Here is a 19,055-nt window from a genome sequence, read left to right as displayed (position 1 = left end):
GTTTGATAGTAGATATTACTATTATTCACTTGAGGTAGAGATGTGGTATATATTTATTGGATAGCGTACACAGTATAGATGACAATGTGAGCTTTGGCTACTGTATAGGATAGGCATAGAGCTTTTTGTTAAGACACACACATGCACACACACGTGTAACATTTCCCATACCTGTATATGGGCTATACGAAGCCTCTTTTGAATTCTCTGTGCTTTACGTTATTACTAAACAACTTAATGTATCCCCTATAAAACACAATGTACACAGGTTAGATCATAATGCAAATGCATTTAAACATTGGAGCAAACCAGTTCGTTGGACCCTGACACGTTGTGATCTATACTAGCTTTGGACTTCTTCTTGGCCAGCTTGCCTTGCCTCGCCTCCGACTTGAGGTACTTCTCCTTGTTGTGGATGACCTGGATGTACTGGTCTGTGCTGCTGTTCTGCTGGTCGCTGCTGGACGCCAGGGAGGCTGAGTCCGACTCGGTCAGGGACCGCTCCAGCTTGGGCCTGGAGGTCTTTGGCTTGACCTGGGGCTCCATGTGTCTCCCTGGAGACTGGGACTGGGAATGGGTGAGGAGATGTCTCTTTGTGACCTGGGGCTCCATGTGTCTCCCTGGAGACTGGGACTGGGAATGGGTGAGGAGATGTCTCTTTGTGACCTGGGGCTCCATGTGTCTCCCTGGAGACTGGGACTGGGAATGGGTGAGGAGATGTCTCTTTGTGACCTGTGACTCCATGGGCCTCCCTGGGCCGCCCGGAGACTGGGAGTGCGTGGAGTGTCTCCCGGGGGATTGTGTATGGGGGTGTCTGGCTACAGGGCCTAGCGGGGGTTCGGCTCCTCTCATGTTGGTCTGAGGAGAGCGGGAGCGGAGCTCCAGATCCTCTGAGTCCATCTCTCCTTCCTCCTCCTCCTCCTCTTGGGTCCCATACCGCCCCCTAGCGGCGTGACTGTCTTTGGCCATGGACAACTGGCTCTCCACGCGGTCGCCGATGTAGAAGCGCGCGTGTGCGGCCTGGTGGAGGTCAGACAGAGAGCGCCCGAACGCCCCCCTCCTGGCCCCGCTCTTCCCTCCTTCCTCGTCCTCCTCTTCCTCGCTCAGGTGTGGCTGTGACGGGTGGGGGCGGTGAGGGTGGACGTGGGGATGGGGGTGAGGGTGAGGGTTGCGGGGGGTGTAGCGTTTGATGTTACGAGGGTACAGCTCCACGATCTCCCCGGGGTCGTCCATGCGGTAGTGTCGGGGGATGCGCGTGGCGGAACGCAGGAGCTTCTTCCTGGCGTCGTGCTCGTTGACGATGACGTAACGCGTGGTGTGGGTGCGTCGGCCCACGTGGCCCACGTAGCTCTGGGCTGTGACGATCCCAGCAGCCTCGGCGGGGTGCATGGGCCTGATGGTCTTCCTGTAGATGGGCTCAGAGTGGGTGTTCTCCGAGTAGCGAGCCGTGGGGTTGTACGCCACATGGTGGTAGGATTTGGACCTGCACGTGCCGCTAGGTCCTCCCAGGTAGGGTGGGTGCCTGTGGTGGGTTAGGAAAACACACTTTAATGAAAGGGAAGTGAAGGGAAGGACACAGGGAGAGGAGGGTAGACATGTTATATGTTGGTAGGGTAAGTTAACTGCCCCTCCTAAAATACCTCTTCATCTCCACGAACCCCCTGCACAGTTTTTGTACTGTAATTTAAAAAAGGGGAAAAAAAGAAAGAAAAAGTAATTCTTCCTTCTTCTAGCATTATGACTGCGAATGGCCCCTGGATAGATGATTCACTTACTTAGACAAATTGTAACTCGCTTTGGATAAAGGTGTCAAAAATGTAATCAGGGTTCCCACACCTTCTGAAACATCAAATTCAAGCACCTTTCAATGACTTTCAAATTCAAGGACCCAACACGGCATAGTTTGAGACAGATCTAGATGATAATTTCTATAATAGGAATTATCTGCTCACAGACAACAATTAAAAAGAGAGGCTTGAATGTGTGAACACTAGATCTCTTGTCTTCTCTACCACAGCACAGCAAAACAATATATTGTGAAATATGTGTTAGAGAATTTAGAGACGTATTTACTATAACACTATGTGCAATATGACAACCCTCGGGTACATAAGGTTCAGAGATAGGAAATGTTAGAATAGGTATAGCATAGCATAGAGTACAGCACAGTGTTTTATAGTGGATAGTGTACATAGCCTTTATTTATGTAAACCAGCTCTTTTCCCTTCTTGTTTTTAGTTTTTTTCCTAGCACCAGGGGAGCCCCCCCTCCCAAATTTCGTTGTTTGGTACCTGTACTATATCAATGACAATAAAGACCATTCATTCATTCATTCATATAAGACGAGACGAGCTAAGTAAAACATCTTTGAATATATATATATAAACATTTTTAGAGAGAGGGTAATTCAAGCACTTTCAATGACCCATGTCTATTTTCAAAAACTTTTAAGACCTTGATTTTTTTTTTCTCAAATTCACAAACTTTCAAGGATTTCAAGGACCCTGTGTAACGCCAAAAATGTCAATGTAAAAATTTACATGTTGGGTAAGCCAGTATGTACTGCAGGAAGGGAGGCTGATACAGTGACACCTGTTGGGGACGTGCTGCTCCAGCCGGTGTTTGTGCAGTATCGACACCATGGGACTCCTGGACGGACCGGCCACGGGCCCCCGGGTGACGTCCGGCCTGGACGCCGATTGGGCGATGGTGCGGATGCTGTTGCCACGGCGGACGGGCGACTGGAAGTTGGTGACGCTGCCGTTGCGCCGGGGCGACGGCGTGCGGACGGACGACTCGTGGCTGGTGACATCACTGTCCTGCTGCTCAGGCTTCTTGTCCCCTGCTCCGCCCTCGGGGGAAAGCAGCCGCGCTGGGGTCAGAGGTCAGAGGTCAGAGGGTGAGGCTCAACGGGGCGGCACGGAGGGAGGGGGACACACACACAGCTGGAGATGCATAGAACTGACACTACCCCTTATAGCAGTTATTGACAGTATGCCAGCCAGAGAACATGAGTTAGATTACCTGCAGCCAGCTGCTGGAATACTTTCTTCTTGTCTTCAGTTCGCTCCTAACACAGAGATGTAAACAGACGTACAGTTAGACATGTGACTTTCTTCATGAAGCCCCTCTGCGTAATGGTCATTGACTGGGAGAACCTCACTAACTCCAGGGTTCCCGCGCTGGACTTAAAAAGCTTTAAAGTCTAAAACCCAGCAATCCGATTGACAAGGCCTAAAAAGGCCCCACATTTCAGTTATCAGGTCTAAAAAATTTGTCTGTATGGCAGTGAAATCCCTAATTTCATCACCTTGAGGATGACAAATAGCTATCATATGGTGTCGCAAATAGGTCTGAAATTATATTCAAAGAGGTCTAAAAAGGTCTTAAATTCGACGTGTTGAAACTTGTAGGAACCCTGAACTCACAGTCTGCAACTGCATCCTCAGCTGGTTGTTGGTGAATTTGAGGGATCTGGCGATGGCCTGGAGGTAATAGATGAGCATGCTGAAACAGAGATGGCAATGGCTGATCACCTACTGTAATGCATATTGTGTGTAAAGTGATGTGTGTGTGTGTGTGTGTGTGTGTATGTGTGTGTGGTGCACTCACAACAGCAGCAGCAGGGCTGGCAGCGCTACCACTGGGCTGGTGACGTAACCCATCACTTTACCGAACCACAGGGGGAAGTCGTTGGTGATCGTCTCCGAGATGATGTCATAAATCTTCTCCTGACCACTGCGGGGAACAAACACACATACACACATACATCCACGCGTGCGCAAACACACACACACAGACCCAGGCGTTCGCACACAGGCACACACGCAAGCACGCACGCACACACACACACACACAAACAATAAATCATATCGTCGTGACTACTGCAGAACAGAGAAGGATGAACCTAAAGGGCAAGGGATAATTAAACGTACACATCGTTGACATCTCCTCCATTTTACTGCCATCATCTACACACAACTGATGATAATGAGATCTATTCAACTCTGCCAGTTTCCTGAGTTCTGGGTTGTCAATACTGTTCACAGCATCTCTCTTGGGGAAGCTGTTAAAAGTGGGGCTTGCATTAGTTTAATTTACAAGGGCTCACACAAGGGCACAACTGTTTATAGAACTCTGCAGAGAGGGTAGTTTACCTAAAAGGTCCGCAGTGCTGTGATGGTCTGTATCTCACAATAGCGAAGATGGTGGGCAGCATACACAGAAACAGCATGAATAGAAGCATCGCCACGTAGAAATTGTTTGATCTGAAAACCATATAAAGACATATTCGTCTAAAACAATACAGACATACATCAAGACGTTTGACACACAATATATGTTTTGCTCTGCACAGTGGGTGTAGAGTAGGGGGATACCATTATGTACTGTAATGACCTCACTATCATAATAAAACAATTATGCCTATTTGACTAGAGATAAGATCCTACCGAGGCCTACTGCTTGTGTCTAATACTTTCAAATGATACATACCCAAGAGGACAGACCATAACCAAGAGGACAGAGTATTGGTAGTCTACATTCTACCGTGTACACTTTTCTAATAATCAGCAAATGTGTCATTATCAATCCTCTCTTGCACCTCTTTCGTGGGATTTTATGGTCCACATGAAGAGCTCTCTCATCAGTGGAGAGTCAATGGGGTGTGTTTGTGTGTGTGTGTGTGTGTGTGTGTGTGTGTGTGTGTGTGTGTGTGAATGCTTGTAATGTCCACTACATCTGGGAGTGACTGATAAGGCCTGAAAGAGGCAGCGACAGCCTCGTTACATAAATCAGAGTCGGCCGAGTGCTGGGGGCTGTGTGCGTGTGCGTGTGTGTGTGTGTGTGTGTGTGTGTGTGTGTGTGTGTGTGTGAGGGCAGCATAGAGGCTATTTACAGATTTGTTCCCTTTCTCCACAGAGCTGGAAAATTAGATCAGGTGAGGGGCAAGAAGTATGTAATACTGCTGTGTGTGTGTGTGTGTGTGTGTGTGTGTGTGTGTGTGTGTGTGTGTGTGTGTGTGTGTGTGTGAGTGTGTGTGTGTGTGTGTGTGTGTGTGTGAGTCTCTGGCCACGGCTGACCTTGAGGCTCTGAACACCTGTTGGTGTGGTACATTACAGGTGAGCACGGCCCAGCTCCTCAGGTACATCAGGCCTATCAGCTTCATCACGTTAAAGGCAGGCAGGCAGGGAGAGAAGAACGCACCCATCCTGAGACCAGAGAGAGAGACGGGGTGGGGGGGGGGGAGGAGGGGAAAGAAGTGGGGGGGGGGGGGGGGGGGGGGGGGGAGAAAAAAGTGGGACAGATTTATACTGCTTCTTATTGGAGCTCCATCCCCTAGTCACCTATCCCACTCACGCGCTCGCAATGAACACACACACCACACACACACACACACACACACACACACACACACACACACACACGCACACACACACGCATACACACTCTTCTGCTGGGGTCACCTCACACCCCATATAAAACACATTACATCCTGTGGCTCTTGGCTGCGGATCATTAACTTCATCAGTGCCAAAATGACGGGTCTAAAATGAACAAAGGAATACTGTCCACCTAACCACGGAGGTGTGGAATGGAAATATACCAGACCGGACCGAGCAACGCCTTCAGGGTCACAGGGGTCGTTCTGGCTTAACTAGCCTATTACAGCTATATGATGACTTGCAATATCTAACACTCTTCTTTCATCTTTTTTTTTTTTCCCCCACACACCGTAGCTTGCTTTTCCAGGTTCTCAGAGTCAGGAGTGCCGCTATGTACACGGGCTTCACGTGCTGTGCGTAGGGCACCAAGTGCCCCAAAACAGCCTGATGATCATCCTAATAATCATAATGATGAATTATTTCACTTTAAGATGAAGCACAACTACAATAGGGTGTGTAACTACAATTAACAAGGGGGTGTCTAACTACAATTAGACCATTATTAGATCACCATTAGTGCTAGCGCTATCCATTTACCGCCAGCGCCCCCCACAACCCCCCCCCCCCCCCCCCCCCCATCCCGTCGACGAAACACATGTAAGCACACTTGCTTTCTTGCTACTTCATGTATACTGTATGAACATATTTAGGTCATTTAGGTCAACAGACTTTCAGAAGGTGTTGGCCGAAACATTCCACGTAACTTTCCACGTAAATGTGAAGTAGCAAGAAAGCCATTGTGCTCAAGTTTTTATTTCATTTTGAAAATATCCATTATTTCAACAGCAGGGCTTGCAGGTAACACACACTAATGTCATACTGTATGTAATATCTTGAGGTACATTGTTATCATACATACCAGATCATTCCTTGATTATATATCAGGTGGAGAACATTCTCCGCTATCTTGAATTCTCCATATTCAGGCTGTCAGAGAAGAAGAAAGAACACCAGGGAGTGAGACACATAGTAACCTTTGAGTTGAACTAGCGATAATGATTCAGGCCCTCTCATCTGCTCTGTTGTGCAACTTCCCACGGTCGTTACTATAAACGACAATGTGACCTCTGTGAAATAACGTAGTAAAACAACGTAAATGAAAGTATAAACAGAGGATCAAGGTTGTAGAATTTAGAGGACAAAAATATAGATATTTCTATAGTTGTGTCGATCAATCAATCAATCACACTTGATTTATATAGCACAAGTCATGGTCAATGAGAGATGAGTACTTACAAACTTACTCTCCAGGTCCCAACAACAGCAGTCACTGAGGTAGCGGACCACAAGGCCTCTGATGAAGTCAATCAGCAGGATACTGGCCACCGTGAAGATCATATCAATGATGGACAGCTTCAACATCTCCTAGAGAAACACAACACAACACAGAAAACATAACAAATGTATTTCGATTTTTTTTCCCGTCCTCGTCCTCTCCTTTAACAAAGAGGAGCCAGAAATAATACGCCCTGTAATTGTTTTATGTGCAATTTAACCAAAACAAAGTGATGTAATGTTGCGTCCTTCACTCATGACAGTTTCATGACGGAAGCGTCTGGCTGTACAATTCAATCGATACTCAATCTATACCTCAGGGCCGCAGCAGGGGAAAGCAAACGCACCGGGACAAGACATTTCCATTATTCATGTCAGCATAATGACTTTAATAACTATTAACGGTGACCATATGAGGGATGAGATTGGTGATTATACAGTCATTTCAGAGAGAATGATCTAGAATGATCTCTGTGCTTACCGGACTGAGAGCTATAGGCTTACATGGTTTAGCGAATATCGTATTATGTTTCATAGACAGCTAATAATGGAGTTCAGGCCAGGGGAGACTGGTGGAGGTAGAAATCGGAGGACAGGCTCATCGTAATGCATGGAATGGAATGAGGAACGGTATCAAACACGTGGATACCATCCCTCATTCCATTCCATGCACCACAATGCGCCCGTCCTCAGATTTCTACCTCCACCAGCCTCCCCTGATGTACCGGTAGTTCCCCTGTGAGTAGGACAGCCTCTTAACCTAAAACATTGGATTCAACAAATAATCCACAAGAACTGATTGGAAGTGAATCAATTGGGATAATGCTGGGCTGGGACAAAAGCCAGCACTTCCTAACTTCCGCTCAGCGAGCAACTTTCTGAAATAAACAACCTAGAGAGGAATGAAGTGATTCCGACACCTGTCCCACGTAAGTCTCCCAGCAGGGATCCTGCTTGGAGCTGCTGCTGCCGGAAGGGCCCGTGTGGTTGTACACGGTCAGCATGCTCAGCACCGTGCTCTTGGTGCTGGTGTTGACGTCCAGAGCCATCGCAATGGTAGCTGTGGTGCTGTTCCTGTGGTCGGAAACGGAGATGTCCGATACAAGGGTGGACAGACTCTCCTCCTCAGTCTGAGAGACAGTGGCCAGGAAAGCACTGCTGTCAGACCAGTTCCCTGGAATGATGATCTGGGAACAACATGGGAATGTAATAATAATAATAATAATAATAATAATTCCTTATATTTATATAGCGCTTTTCCAAGGCTCAAAGACGCTGACAATATGGGGAAAACGGAAAACACAGAAACAACAAGCAACAGATAATGAGCACATAGAACACAGAGTTAACGAACGGGGAGGGGGTGGCAGGGTTAGGTTAGGTTGTATGCATGTCTGGGGGGGGGGGGGGGGGTAGTGGCGGGGTTAGGGGAGATGGTTAGGGGTAGGGGAGGTTGTATGAATGGGAGAACAGTTGGTTTTGAGGTGGGATTTAAAAGTGGAGAGTGAGGGTGAGTCTCTGAGTGGTTGAGGGAGAGAGTTCCAGAGGCGGGGTGCAGCTCGTGAAAAGGCACGGTCTCCAAAGCCTTTGAGTTTTGAGGGTGGGACAGTGAGGGGAACAGTGGATGAGGATCGGAGGGTACGGGTAGGGGAGAAGGAGGTCAGTCAGGTAAGGGGGGGCCATGCTATGGAGGGCTTTGTATGTGAGGAAGAGTACTTTGAATTTCATACGGTCTTTGATGGGGAGCCAGTGGAGAGAGTGTAGGACAGGAGTGATGTGGTCACGGGACCGGGTGTTTGAGAGCAGGCGGGCGGCTGAGTAATGTCTGTAACTGTCATTGACGGGGTGGCTATTGTGAGAGAGGAGGAGAAAATGGAAAAAGAATACTGTATTTCTTCCATGAAATGTCCATATACTCACAGCTGAGGAGCTCATAATGTTGACCTTGTCCAACAGGGCAATGATGAGACTGTAGAGATTACCCAGGTACAGCACCAGTACCCTGAAGAAATAATACACATGAATTACTAGTGTTATTATTACTGTGGTTAATACATTGTTATTACATGGTTCTTCTGGTATTACACAGAAGTTACATGCAGCTATATTGTATGTGTACAATTGTGTGTACATAATGTCCCAGTGTGATTTCAACATTCTCATGCCATGGATGTTGTCCAGTGCTCCAAACCACTGGTTGTGACCTTTGAACTCTGAACTCTGACCTGGCCAGTTGGAAGCGTAGCGAGGTCCTAGGGTGGTACATCTCTAGCTGAGCCACTAACTCGAAGGCTGACGGGGCGATCATGGTGATGAGGGACACCACTACACTCACCTGGGGAGGGGACAGCATGTGACAGCATTCCTTTTGTTTTGATACCGTATCTGTTCGTCTGCCGCCATCATTACACAACGCATCTGGTTCTGCTCAAATCCATTGGATAATCCATTCAAAGCCTCACACGGCTAGCTACAGTATTGACATCCATTGAGAGCTGAATTACATTATCAGCTGTCATAGACAGATGGTAACAAATAAGGCTGACAATAAACATCCATCCTATTGGTCTCAAGGTCCGTATCCAATTAATTGTTATGACATCCTAAAAAAACAGTCAGGATCAAACAATCATTCAACTGGCGAGATTCCTTTTGGAACGGAACTTTCCATTATAGGGGAACGGTGGATAAAGACAAGTTTAGTGTTTTATTTAATGAACGTAATGAAGCTATGCTACCTCATTCTTCTCCCACAGCGTTAGCTCTGGTTTGGTCTGCTCCAGCTTCTGAGATCGGTCCACTACAAAGTAGATGATGTAGATGCTGCCAGCCAGAGACAGGAGGACGAGGATGTTGGCTAGGATACGCAGGCTGATCAAGACTGCCCTGGAAGAGAGAGAGTGAGAGAGAGAGAGAGAGAGAGAGAGAGAGAGAGAGAAAGAGGGAGAGGGAGAGAGGGAGGGAGAGAGAGAGAGAGGGGTGGGGGGGGGTCAGTGACTTCAGTGTCAGTGACTTGGTAAAAATGTCATTGCATGTGTGCGTTCCCCCTCACCCACAGTATTTTACTCAATATGAGCAAAACTAAATGTTGAAATAGCAGTAATACCACGTTCATTGATAAAATGACACAAGGGATGGAAAGGGGGGATGGCAGTTTTAGAAGGGGGATGATTTTGACCGTTTTTATATCAGGGGGGGATGCCATCCCCCCTCATCAACTTGAGTGCTGGGTATAAACAATACCAATGTGAAACAGTATGTGTAAACAATAGCTACGTGAAACAATGTGGACTGAGTATAGATTGTACGATAAGGAACAACATGCTCACTCAAATCTTAATCAAATAGTCCTGTTTTGGGCGCGAATCAGAAATGTGTGGTGCGCAACACGACGCACTGGGGGAAAGTGCTGTGGGATGATGATTGATGTAAGGTAAAGCCAACGGTTCTGTTGCCGTCCGTTTTGGATTGACGCTCTTTCTGTTGTCTCAATGAAGGCCGGGTTTGACGCATCGGTCCACCATAACGAGACTACAATGAGGGCTGTCCCAGTGACAGTGAGAGCGGACCTAGACGTGGAGTCTGTGATGACTGAGAGAGAGAGAGAGTGATTGATGAGAGAGGGAGGTTGATGGATATGGAGGAGACCCCGGGGGTCGGGGGTGCAGTGAGAGAGGAGGACCCGGAATACCCAAGAGGCATTAATCCAACTGTAATGTGTTCCTCAGCTCTGACGGTGATTTACATCCAGTCAACCCCTGCAATAAAGGGACCGTGGTATGAGTTACACCAGGAAGCATTCGCCTACGCGTGTGTTCTGCTGGGATTGCAATGGACTGGGCGGAGGGTGCATAAATCTGTCAGATACAGTATGAGCCCGATGGAGAATGCTGGCTGGTAAGGAGGGAGGCAAAAAACACACCAGAGAAAGGGGAAATATAGAACTACTGTATTTGGTTGCTTGGTTCATTGAGTCAGTGGTACTAATGTGTTTGTGTTGCGAGCAGGGTTGGGGTGAATTCCTTTTCAAATCCACTCATTCCAGGAAGTGATTTGAATTCCAATTACTGTACGTGAATAAAATGTAAAATCCCCCAAACCTGGAAAAAGAGTAACCCACCAAGGTGTAGCTTGATAAAATATTGAAAATTGTAACGGATGGGGTCTAATTTCTCAAGACGGATCGCCTAGGTGTCCCTCTCTGGCCGCTCACTGGGGCACCTCACTCTCTCACTCTCTCACTCACTCATTCACTTCACTCATGGGTTATGGACTGATTATCTGCATCTGTGTGTTTAATAATAATAATAATAATAATAATACATTAGACTTATAGCGCTTTTCTAGACACTCAAAGACGCTTTACAAACTGAAAAGAGCGAGTAGTAAAATAATAAAAAATAATAATAATAATAATAAAATTAAAATAAAAAGTATAGGGGTCTAATTAATTTTTAGATTACTAAATCTAAATCTACAGTACAGGCCAAAAGTTTGGACACACCTTCTCATTCAATGCGTTTCCTTTATTTTCATGACTATCTGGTACATTGTAGATTCTCACTGAAGGCATCAAAACTATGAATGAACACATAGGAATTATGTATTTAACAATAAAGTGTGAAATAACTCTAAATATGTCTTATATTTTAGATTCCTCAAAGTAGCCACCCTTTGCTTTTTTGTTGTTAATAAAATATATAATAATAATAATATTAAATATAATATGTGTTAATAATAATATGTTATTATATATATATATATATAATATTATTATTATATATTTTATGAACAACACGTTTATTTTATTTTATTAACAACAAAAAAGCAAAGGGTGGCTACTTTGAGGAAGTTATTTCACACTTTTTTGTTAAGTACATCATTCCACATGTGTTCATTCATAGTTTTGATGCCTTCAGTGAGAATCTACAATGTAAATAGTCATGAAAATAAAGGACACACATTGAATGAGAAGGTGTGTCCAAACGTTTGGCCTGTACTGTAAGTGTCTTTGTAGGACAATCTACTCTGTATACTGCAATTATATCTAGATTTCGGGCGGAGAAGCAGTGAACAAGCAACGCCAGCGTCCTCTCTCGACCGGCATTTTTTGAAAAGTCTTACGAGTATGATCAATTATGTAATGTTAGCTAGCTACCTCTAAACATGGATTTGGCTGGGCCTAAATTAATTAATTTGAGGTGGTAAACACAGTCTGGCTATCTTATCTGTCTGGTTAACTTATCTGTGTAGTTCTGAGTTTCTCTCCAGAGCCATAGACAGATGTCTGTAAGATGTTTGCACTGTGGCTTCATGTTCCCTCTGTTCCCTCCACTTCCTGCTCAGTCTTATCAGTGTGTGTGTGTACCGTGTGTTGGCCACTCTAGAAAACGTAAAGTCTTTGATTGCATACACATTCTGTTTTGGAGACTTTGTTATCTCTCTTTCTGTTTTGGAGTTTAGTTAGTCCGTTGTTCAACTTTTGTTTGGAGACTCGCTTTCTCCCCTTTTGTTTTTGTGTAAAGTCTGTGTTTTGTTACCTGTTTTGCCAACTCTACCTGTTCACTTACTTAGTCAAATGTATTTGTTGTAAGTCGCTTTGTATAAAGGCATCTGCTAAATGCTCAAAATGTAATGTAAATGCAGTCTTAAGATCCCTTTGTTTTGCATTTACATTACATTTTGAGCATTTAGCAGATGCCTTTATACAAAGCGACTTACCATACAACAAATACATTTGACTAAGTAAGTGAATAATCAGTAATAGCAGGAAAAAGTAATCTATGCTTGGGCCTGGGGCTATTGGCAGTCGTAATGCTAGAATATTATTATTATTATTATTATTGTTATTATTATTATATAGTAGAGAAACTGTACAGTTGGGGATGTAGATGTCTTGATGTTATGCTCACACCACTAGAAACTCTAACAGAAAATACCAAAACAAAGAGATAAAACACCTACAGACTTGTGTCCTTCTTCTTCTCTTGCTCCTCAACAATGGCTTCCTAGAGAGGTAGAAAAAAAGCAGAGTTTGCATATTTTGACAGTATGTTGATCCTTTTATGGGAATCTAATAACTGAATAAACACCACTATATTTGCCAGCTCTCTCTCTGTGAAAATTGATTTTCAATCTCAAGACTGAAGCAGGTCAAATAAATAAACAGAATATGGCAATATAGCATAATGATTTGTACTTAACCATTAGCCCACTAAGCATATTAGAACAAAGGAATGTGTATTTGCTTTGCTGTCTAAACTTGGAGCTCAACTGGCAGGCTGGGATCCTGTTTATATACATGGAGTACAGATTAGAAATCCTCTGAATGACAGACAGGCTGCCGCTGGGAAATCAGCACTAATACAATGGTACATAAACCTCCTTTGAAGAGAGTGTGAGGAGTCAATTACAGGTAGGGGATCACTGGAAATCACATCACAGGAATAGAGTGGAGAGTTTCTCATGCTTCATAGATGGCACTTCAGACTATTGTATAGTATGTGTGTGTATGTGTGTGTGTGTGTGTGTGTGTGTGTGTGTGTGTGTGTGTGTGCGTGCGTGCGTGCGTGTGTGCGTATGCGTAGATGCATGCGTATATAGTGTGTGTGTGTGTGTGTGTGTGTGTGTGTGTGTGTGTGTGTGTGTGTGTGTGTGTGGGAGAGTCTCACCCTGATGTTGTTGACGATGGCAGCTCCTTTGCTCTCAGCAGCCTCAGGGTTGCCTATCAGGTAGTCCCAGGCACAGAAGACCCTCCAGCAGAAGGTGAAGTTCTCATCAGAGGCGCTGGCCAGGCTCAGACGAGAGTTCTTAGCCATCCTGGACACAACAGACAACACACCTACAGTATGTAGTTCAATGGACAACACAGCTATGTAGTTCAATGGACAACACAGCAACATGTAGTTCAATGGACAACACACCTACATGTAGTTCAATGGACAACACAGCAACATGTAGTTCAATGGACAACACAGCTACATGTAGTTCAATGGACAACACAGCTACATGTAGTTCAATGGACAACACAGCTACATGTAGTTCAATGGACAACACACCTACATGTAGTTCAATGGACAACACAGCTACATGTAGTTCAATGGCATCATGTCCTTGATTGGTGCATTAAAAGACTAGTCAGATCAACCAATCAAAGGTTGATAGTCACTCTTTAGTAATCAGATCAATTTTAAATTAACTTTACATTGACATCATGTTACTCAGGAACAACGTAAATTAACTTCATTAACCAACATCGATAACATCAATCAATATCAATGAGAAACTCTAATGATTACTTTCTTAACAGAATGATGAAACTGTAGGCAAAAACAGCCATCCCAACCAGAAAGTAGGCCAGGGGCAGGCGGTAGTTGGCACTGCCGATCTTCCGCACCGGGCCGTAGTAACCGTAAAACAGCACAGAGTACTGGAGATAGCCCTGTGGTGGGAGAACCATACACACACACACACACACATACACACACACACACACACACACACACACACAGAGAGAGAGAGAGAGAGAGAGAGAGAGAGAGAGAGAGAGAGAGAGAGAGAGAGAGAGAGAGAGAGAGAGAGAGAGAGAGAGAGAGAGAGAGAGAGAGAGAGATGAGTACTGGAGATAGTGCTGTGGTAGGAGAGAACCACAGAGAGAAAAAGGTATGGCAACTATGCCTAAGTATAGGCAAATCATTGCAAATAACAATCACATTTCCACAAACGCAATAAGTCCTTGCCTTTATTGTATACTATCCTCGAGGATGATTTTTGTTATTATGTGTAAACATCATGATTGAACTAACTGTATCTGGCACCTGTAGAGGGCAGAGTAGGGATCAGTGATGTAATGCTTAAACAAGTCTCTAGTCTATTCCCAGGATGGTAATGTAGTATTGACAGAGCAGTAAAGGATACAGAGGGAGGAGAGGAGGAGAGGAGGATAGGAGGAGAAGATGAGAGGGGAGGAGAGAAGGTGAGGAGATGAGGAGAGGAGGAGGGGAGTAGAGGATGAGAGGATGAGAGGGGGAGAAGGGGAGAGGGGGAGAGGAGGAGAGGAGCAAAGCGGGAGGAGAAGAGGAGGAGGGGAGAAGAGGGGGAGAGAAGGAGAGGAGAGGAGGAGAGGGGGAGAGGAAGAGAAGAGCAGAGGAGGAGAGGAGCAGAGGAGGAGAGAAGAAGAGGGTGAAAAGAGGAGAGGAGGAGAGGAGGGGAGAGCCTTGCCCCGAGTGACCAGATGGTGTCCAGGTCCTGGGCGGAGGACAGGTGCTCCTTGGGAATGGTTTTACTCCGGGTCGTTCCGAACGCCGCTCCGGCCAGGAGCTGATGGGGGAAAATGTAAACAAGTTAGGTTGGAAGGATCACTCGATTGATCGATTGATTGACTGACTGATTAATTGATTGAATAATGTTCTGCAGTAGAGGTGGGTGAGTGTGACCGCAGAGGGAAGGATGTGCGAGGTTGCTCAGAAGGAGGAAGGAGGAAGGAGGGATAAAATTGGAGGAATGGAGGAGGGAGAAGATTGGGAAATAGAGGATGAGTGATAGACCAGCTGAGAGCTGAGGAAATTGCCTGTGTCCGTGTGTCTGAGACGGGCATAAATCTACTCTCCTTTCCTAGCCGTGGCGTAACCAAAAACAATGTCCTCCATGTATTATCTGTGAAGGCTCATGGCAAAGGTGCTGTTTTTATTGCCATGCTTTACAAGCACACCTCTAGAGCGTCCAATTGGGCCTTCTGTTATACTCAAGCTATGCAATAATGAAATATAAAATTACTCCTATCGAAACATTTTAGAAAACTAAGATTGTCTTTTGAGCCTTGAATTTATCTATCGAGAGTACCGAACTATCTTCATATCTACCCATCAATCTCACACCCAGTACCTCCCGCAGGTAACTAATGACCCCCTGACCTCACGCTCACCGACCCACCCACCTACCCACACACGCCCCCTCACACACACACACACACACACACACACACACACACACTGACCTCAGGTACGACGATGAATGCTCCGGTCATGACGGTGAGGACGATGTTGATTCCAAACAGCCAGCGGAGGAAGATGAAGTAGGATGCTACCCCTGACCCAAAGTGGCCTTCAGAGAAGAAACATGAATGACACATCTAGAGTTAGCCCCCTACAGGGCTTCCAAAGTCTCCATGCCAAAGCAGAGTATCAGTGTGAGTCAGCGGTCGTCCTGTAAATGAAATGGACTCATTGGAAAGGAGAGATAAAACAAATAAAAAGATGAAAGGTTCTTACTCTCAATTTTCTTGATTCTCATCTCCCAAGGAATAAACAGCACAATGATGTTGTACAACAACCGGGAGATTTTCTTGAGAAGCTGAAAAAGAGGACAAACGTGTAATAAAGTAAGTGTGTGTGTATGTGTGTGAGTGTGTGTGTGTGTGTGTGTGTGTGTGTGTGTGTGTGTGTGTGTGTGTGTGTGTGTGTGTGAGTGTGTGTGTGTGAGTGTGTGTGTGTGTGTGAGTGTGTGTGTGTGTGTGTGTGTGTGTGTGTGTGTGTGTGTGTGTGCGTGTGTGTGGGCGTGTCATGAGAGGAAGGATAGGTTCTGTCAATTACACAAATGTTTGTTTAGTGTAAGGGGGGAGGTTAACCACATTTGCTCAGAGGCTTTGTCCTTTGACACACAGTCCTTTCAAAGACAAGTCTGACCGTAAAATAAATATAGATTTTGCAGCATGATCAACATATATTCTGCTTAATCAATTTGATTCATTCTCAGAGAGGCTACTTTTACAAGACATTCAGATTATTCACAGAGAGGAAGTCGGTCAAACTAATTCATGTGAATTCTAATTTCAATTAACCAGAAGCCAATCTCTATAATTAATAATTCATCCTCAATCCACTTGCTAAAAGTCAATTAATTTTAATGGTGCTTGGGCAGCCTTGCCCAATGCCTCTGGAACATTTTAATTAAACTAGGCCATAACAACAGGCTATAAATTTAGTCATGGTGTTGGCTGTGTGTGTGTGTGTGTGTGTGTGTGTGTGTGTGTGTGTGTGTGTGTGTGTGTGTGTGTGTGTGTGTGTGTGTGTGTGTGCCTGCGTGTGTGTGTGTGCGTGTGTGTGTGTGTCTGAATATGTGTGTGTGTGTCTGTCTGTCTGTATGTATGTTTGTGTGTATGTGTGTGTGTGTGTGCGTCCGTGCATGTGTGCGTGCGCACGTGTGTGTCTGTATGTGTGTGTGTCTGTATGTGTGTGTGTGTGTGTGTGTGTGTGTGTGTGTGTGTGTGTGTTTGTGTGTGCGTGTGTGTGTATGTGTGTGTGTGTGTGTGTGTGTGTGTGTGTGTGTGTGTGCGTGTGTGTGTGTGTGTGTGGAGAGGGAGAAGCCTACAGGCAGAGGTAGCTGTGTAGAGTTCTAACCTGCTGTCTCATAAACACACAGAGACAGAGGGGAGGTTGTATAATTCAGCCTGGACAAGGGGAAGCCAAAGTCCATAGCAGAATTCACTATCTGTTTGCTGCAGTGCAGTGAGCAGCAGTCAAAAATGGCAAGTTTTTCAGCCAAGTCTGACAAAGGCTGTTTATTATCTACAAAATTAATTTGTAGAAAGAGGCTAATAAAAAAAAGAAGATAATTATGTTGAGTGTGTGTGTGTGTGTGTGTGTGTGTGTGTGTGTGTGTGTGTGTGTCTGTGTGTGTACCTACATCTGCCCCCGCAGCCTGGTACCCTCGGGTCCTGGTCAGTCGGCCCTCGTACTTCAGAACTATCTCTCTGGCCTGCCTGGGGGAACAAACAAACAGGTTCGTCCCTCATAGGTTGATGAAGACTATAACACATTTCCATTAACACTAGAACAGCCACCCCTGTGAGTAAAAATAAGTGTTATATCTTTGCACTCGATCAAATTTCAGGACCCTCCTTTCATGACTTTTCCTGGATATGTGCGTTCTACCACCCAGTATCCTTAAATTTTCAAAATCACATCAGGATAAGCTAATATAAAGCTATTTTGCCGTTTTTCTGTGTAGGAAGCAGGCTAACTTAGAAGCGGCCAACTAGTGGTCATTGTGTGTAAATAGCAGCTTGAGCTATTTACACACAATTGGTCATTTGACCCCCGAGGCGGCACTTTTAGTAGGCACGGCTGTTCTAGTGTTAAGATGTCTCTGAAGTACAGAGAGATGGCTGACAAAGCTGATCTTGGCCTGGGACACCATGTGACAGACAGAAGATCAGAAACAAACCCATATCCAATACACTGGTCCACTCTCTGGTCCGCTCAGCCTCCACCATAACATATTACCGTAGGGACTGATCCAAATTCAGCTGAAATGCACTTTCAGCACTCTGTGCTCTTCAAGATGATTCTATGAAACTGATCCTAGTTTAGATTTATTGTGTGTGTGTGTGTGAGCGAGGCTGACTGGTGAAGCCATTAATACAGGTGCTTTAGCGGTCGGAAGAGCACGCCACATGACAGAACTGGGCAAGTTCGCAGAGAAATAAGCCATGCTTTAATCAATGATGCCTCACTCAACAGGCTTCTTACCCACTCAGCTGTCATGAAATACTAACACACACTATTCACCAAGTCCCTTCATCTTCATATACAGGCTACAGCATGCTGTGCTTTCTGTGCTGTTGATGAAGTTGTGATGATTGAGGCTGGTGGTAGAGGTAGATAATCCTGTTTGACACAGTGCCATTTCTCATTCCATTCCATGCGTTACAATGAGCCCGTCCTCCGATTTCTACCTCCACCAGCCCAGTCTCTCTCTCTCTCTCTCTCTCTCTCTCTCTCTCTCTCTCTCTCTCTCTCTCTCTCTCTCTCCATATATATATATATACACTGTATATACACTGTATATAAGTGAGCATGGAGTCATTTATTTTTATTTTTATCATAATCAAATTCACAAGATTCACATTTGAAAACGGTGGCAGAAATCTCTGGTTTGTGGTATAAAATATGAGATGTTTCTGCAGTGGGAGTAATCACAGGCATTCACCCAGAGATTACTGAGGGTGTAAAAGGCAGGCTTGCATCTCATCCCCGATGATGGCAATAAAGCCCTCGCAGCAATAACAAACCGCCCATATAAAACCTGCCACGCTTGGTACACACTCAGCAGAACACCAGCGCTGCTCTCACTCTGCTCTGTCTATGTTAGATTGTATCTAGCAATCTATCCTAACTATCTATACCACTCCTCTTCGATCTCCATCCTCCATCGCTCTCTCTCTCTTGCTCTCTCTCTCTCTCTTTCTCTCTCTCTCTTGCTCTCTCACTCTCTTTCTCTCGCTCTCTCTTTCACTCACTCTCTCTCTCTCTCTCTCTCTCTCTCTCTCTCTCTCTC

General features: G+C 45.3%; 1 protein-coding gene across 1 annotated transcript in view; it reads right to left on the bottom strand.

Annotated features, from left to right (window-relative positions):
- Positions 1–86: 86 nt before the first annotated feature.
- The window catches only part of tmc3 (transmembrane channel like 3), a 21,845-nt gene continuing 2,876 nt past the window's right edge, over positions 87–19,055 (bottom strand). Inside the window, exons 3-23 of the mRNA XM_080538846.1 lie at positions 17,403–17,478; positions 15,989–16,070; positions 15,715–15,821; positions 14,940–15,038; positions 14,018–14,160; positions 13,391–13,538; positions 12,684–12,727; positions 9,458–9,605; positions 8,945–9,054; positions 8,640–8,721; positions 7,640–7,906; positions 6,681–6,809; positions 6,304–6,371; positions 5,082–5,210; positions 4,158–4,268; positions 3,613–3,738; positions 3,429–3,507; positions 3,025–3,070; positions 2,593–2,872; positions 762–1,405; positions 87–554 (exon numbers count right to left, since the gene is read on the bottom strand). Of these exons, the coding sequence (XP_080394972.1) occupies positions 292–554; positions 762–1,405; positions 2,593–2,872; positions 3,025–3,070; positions 3,429–3,507; positions 3,613–3,738; positions 4,158–4,268; positions 5,082–5,210; positions 6,304–6,371; positions 6,681–6,809; positions 7,640–7,906; positions 8,640–8,721; positions 8,945–9,054; positions 9,458–9,605; positions 12,684–12,727; positions 13,391–13,538; positions 14,018–14,160; positions 14,940–15,038; positions 15,715–15,821; positions 15,989–16,070; positions 17,403–17,478 (3,181 nt within the window). The 3' untranslated portion in view covers positions 87–291. The remainder of the gene's footprint in view (positions 555–761; positions 1,406–2,592; positions 2,873–3,024; positions 3,071–3,428; positions 3,508–3,612; positions 3,739–4,157; positions 4,269–5,081; positions 5,211–6,303; positions 6,372–6,680; positions 6,810–7,639; positions 7,907–8,639; positions 8,722–8,944; positions 9,055–9,457; positions 9,606–12,683; positions 12,728–13,390; positions 13,539–14,017; positions 14,161–14,939; positions 15,039–15,714; positions 15,822–15,988; positions 16,071–17,402; positions 17,479–19,055) is intronic.

Source organism: Nansenia antarctica (assembly GCF_963989245.1).
Source record: "Nansenia antarctica genome assembly, chromosome: 9".
NCBI classification, from domain to species: domain Eukaryota; kingdom Metazoa; phylum Chordata; class Actinopteri; order Argentiniformes; family Microstomatidae; genus Nansenia; species Nansenia antarctica.
The sequence above is the reverse complement of the archived record's forward strand: the minus strand, read 5'-3'. Positions and strand labels throughout refer to the sequence as shown.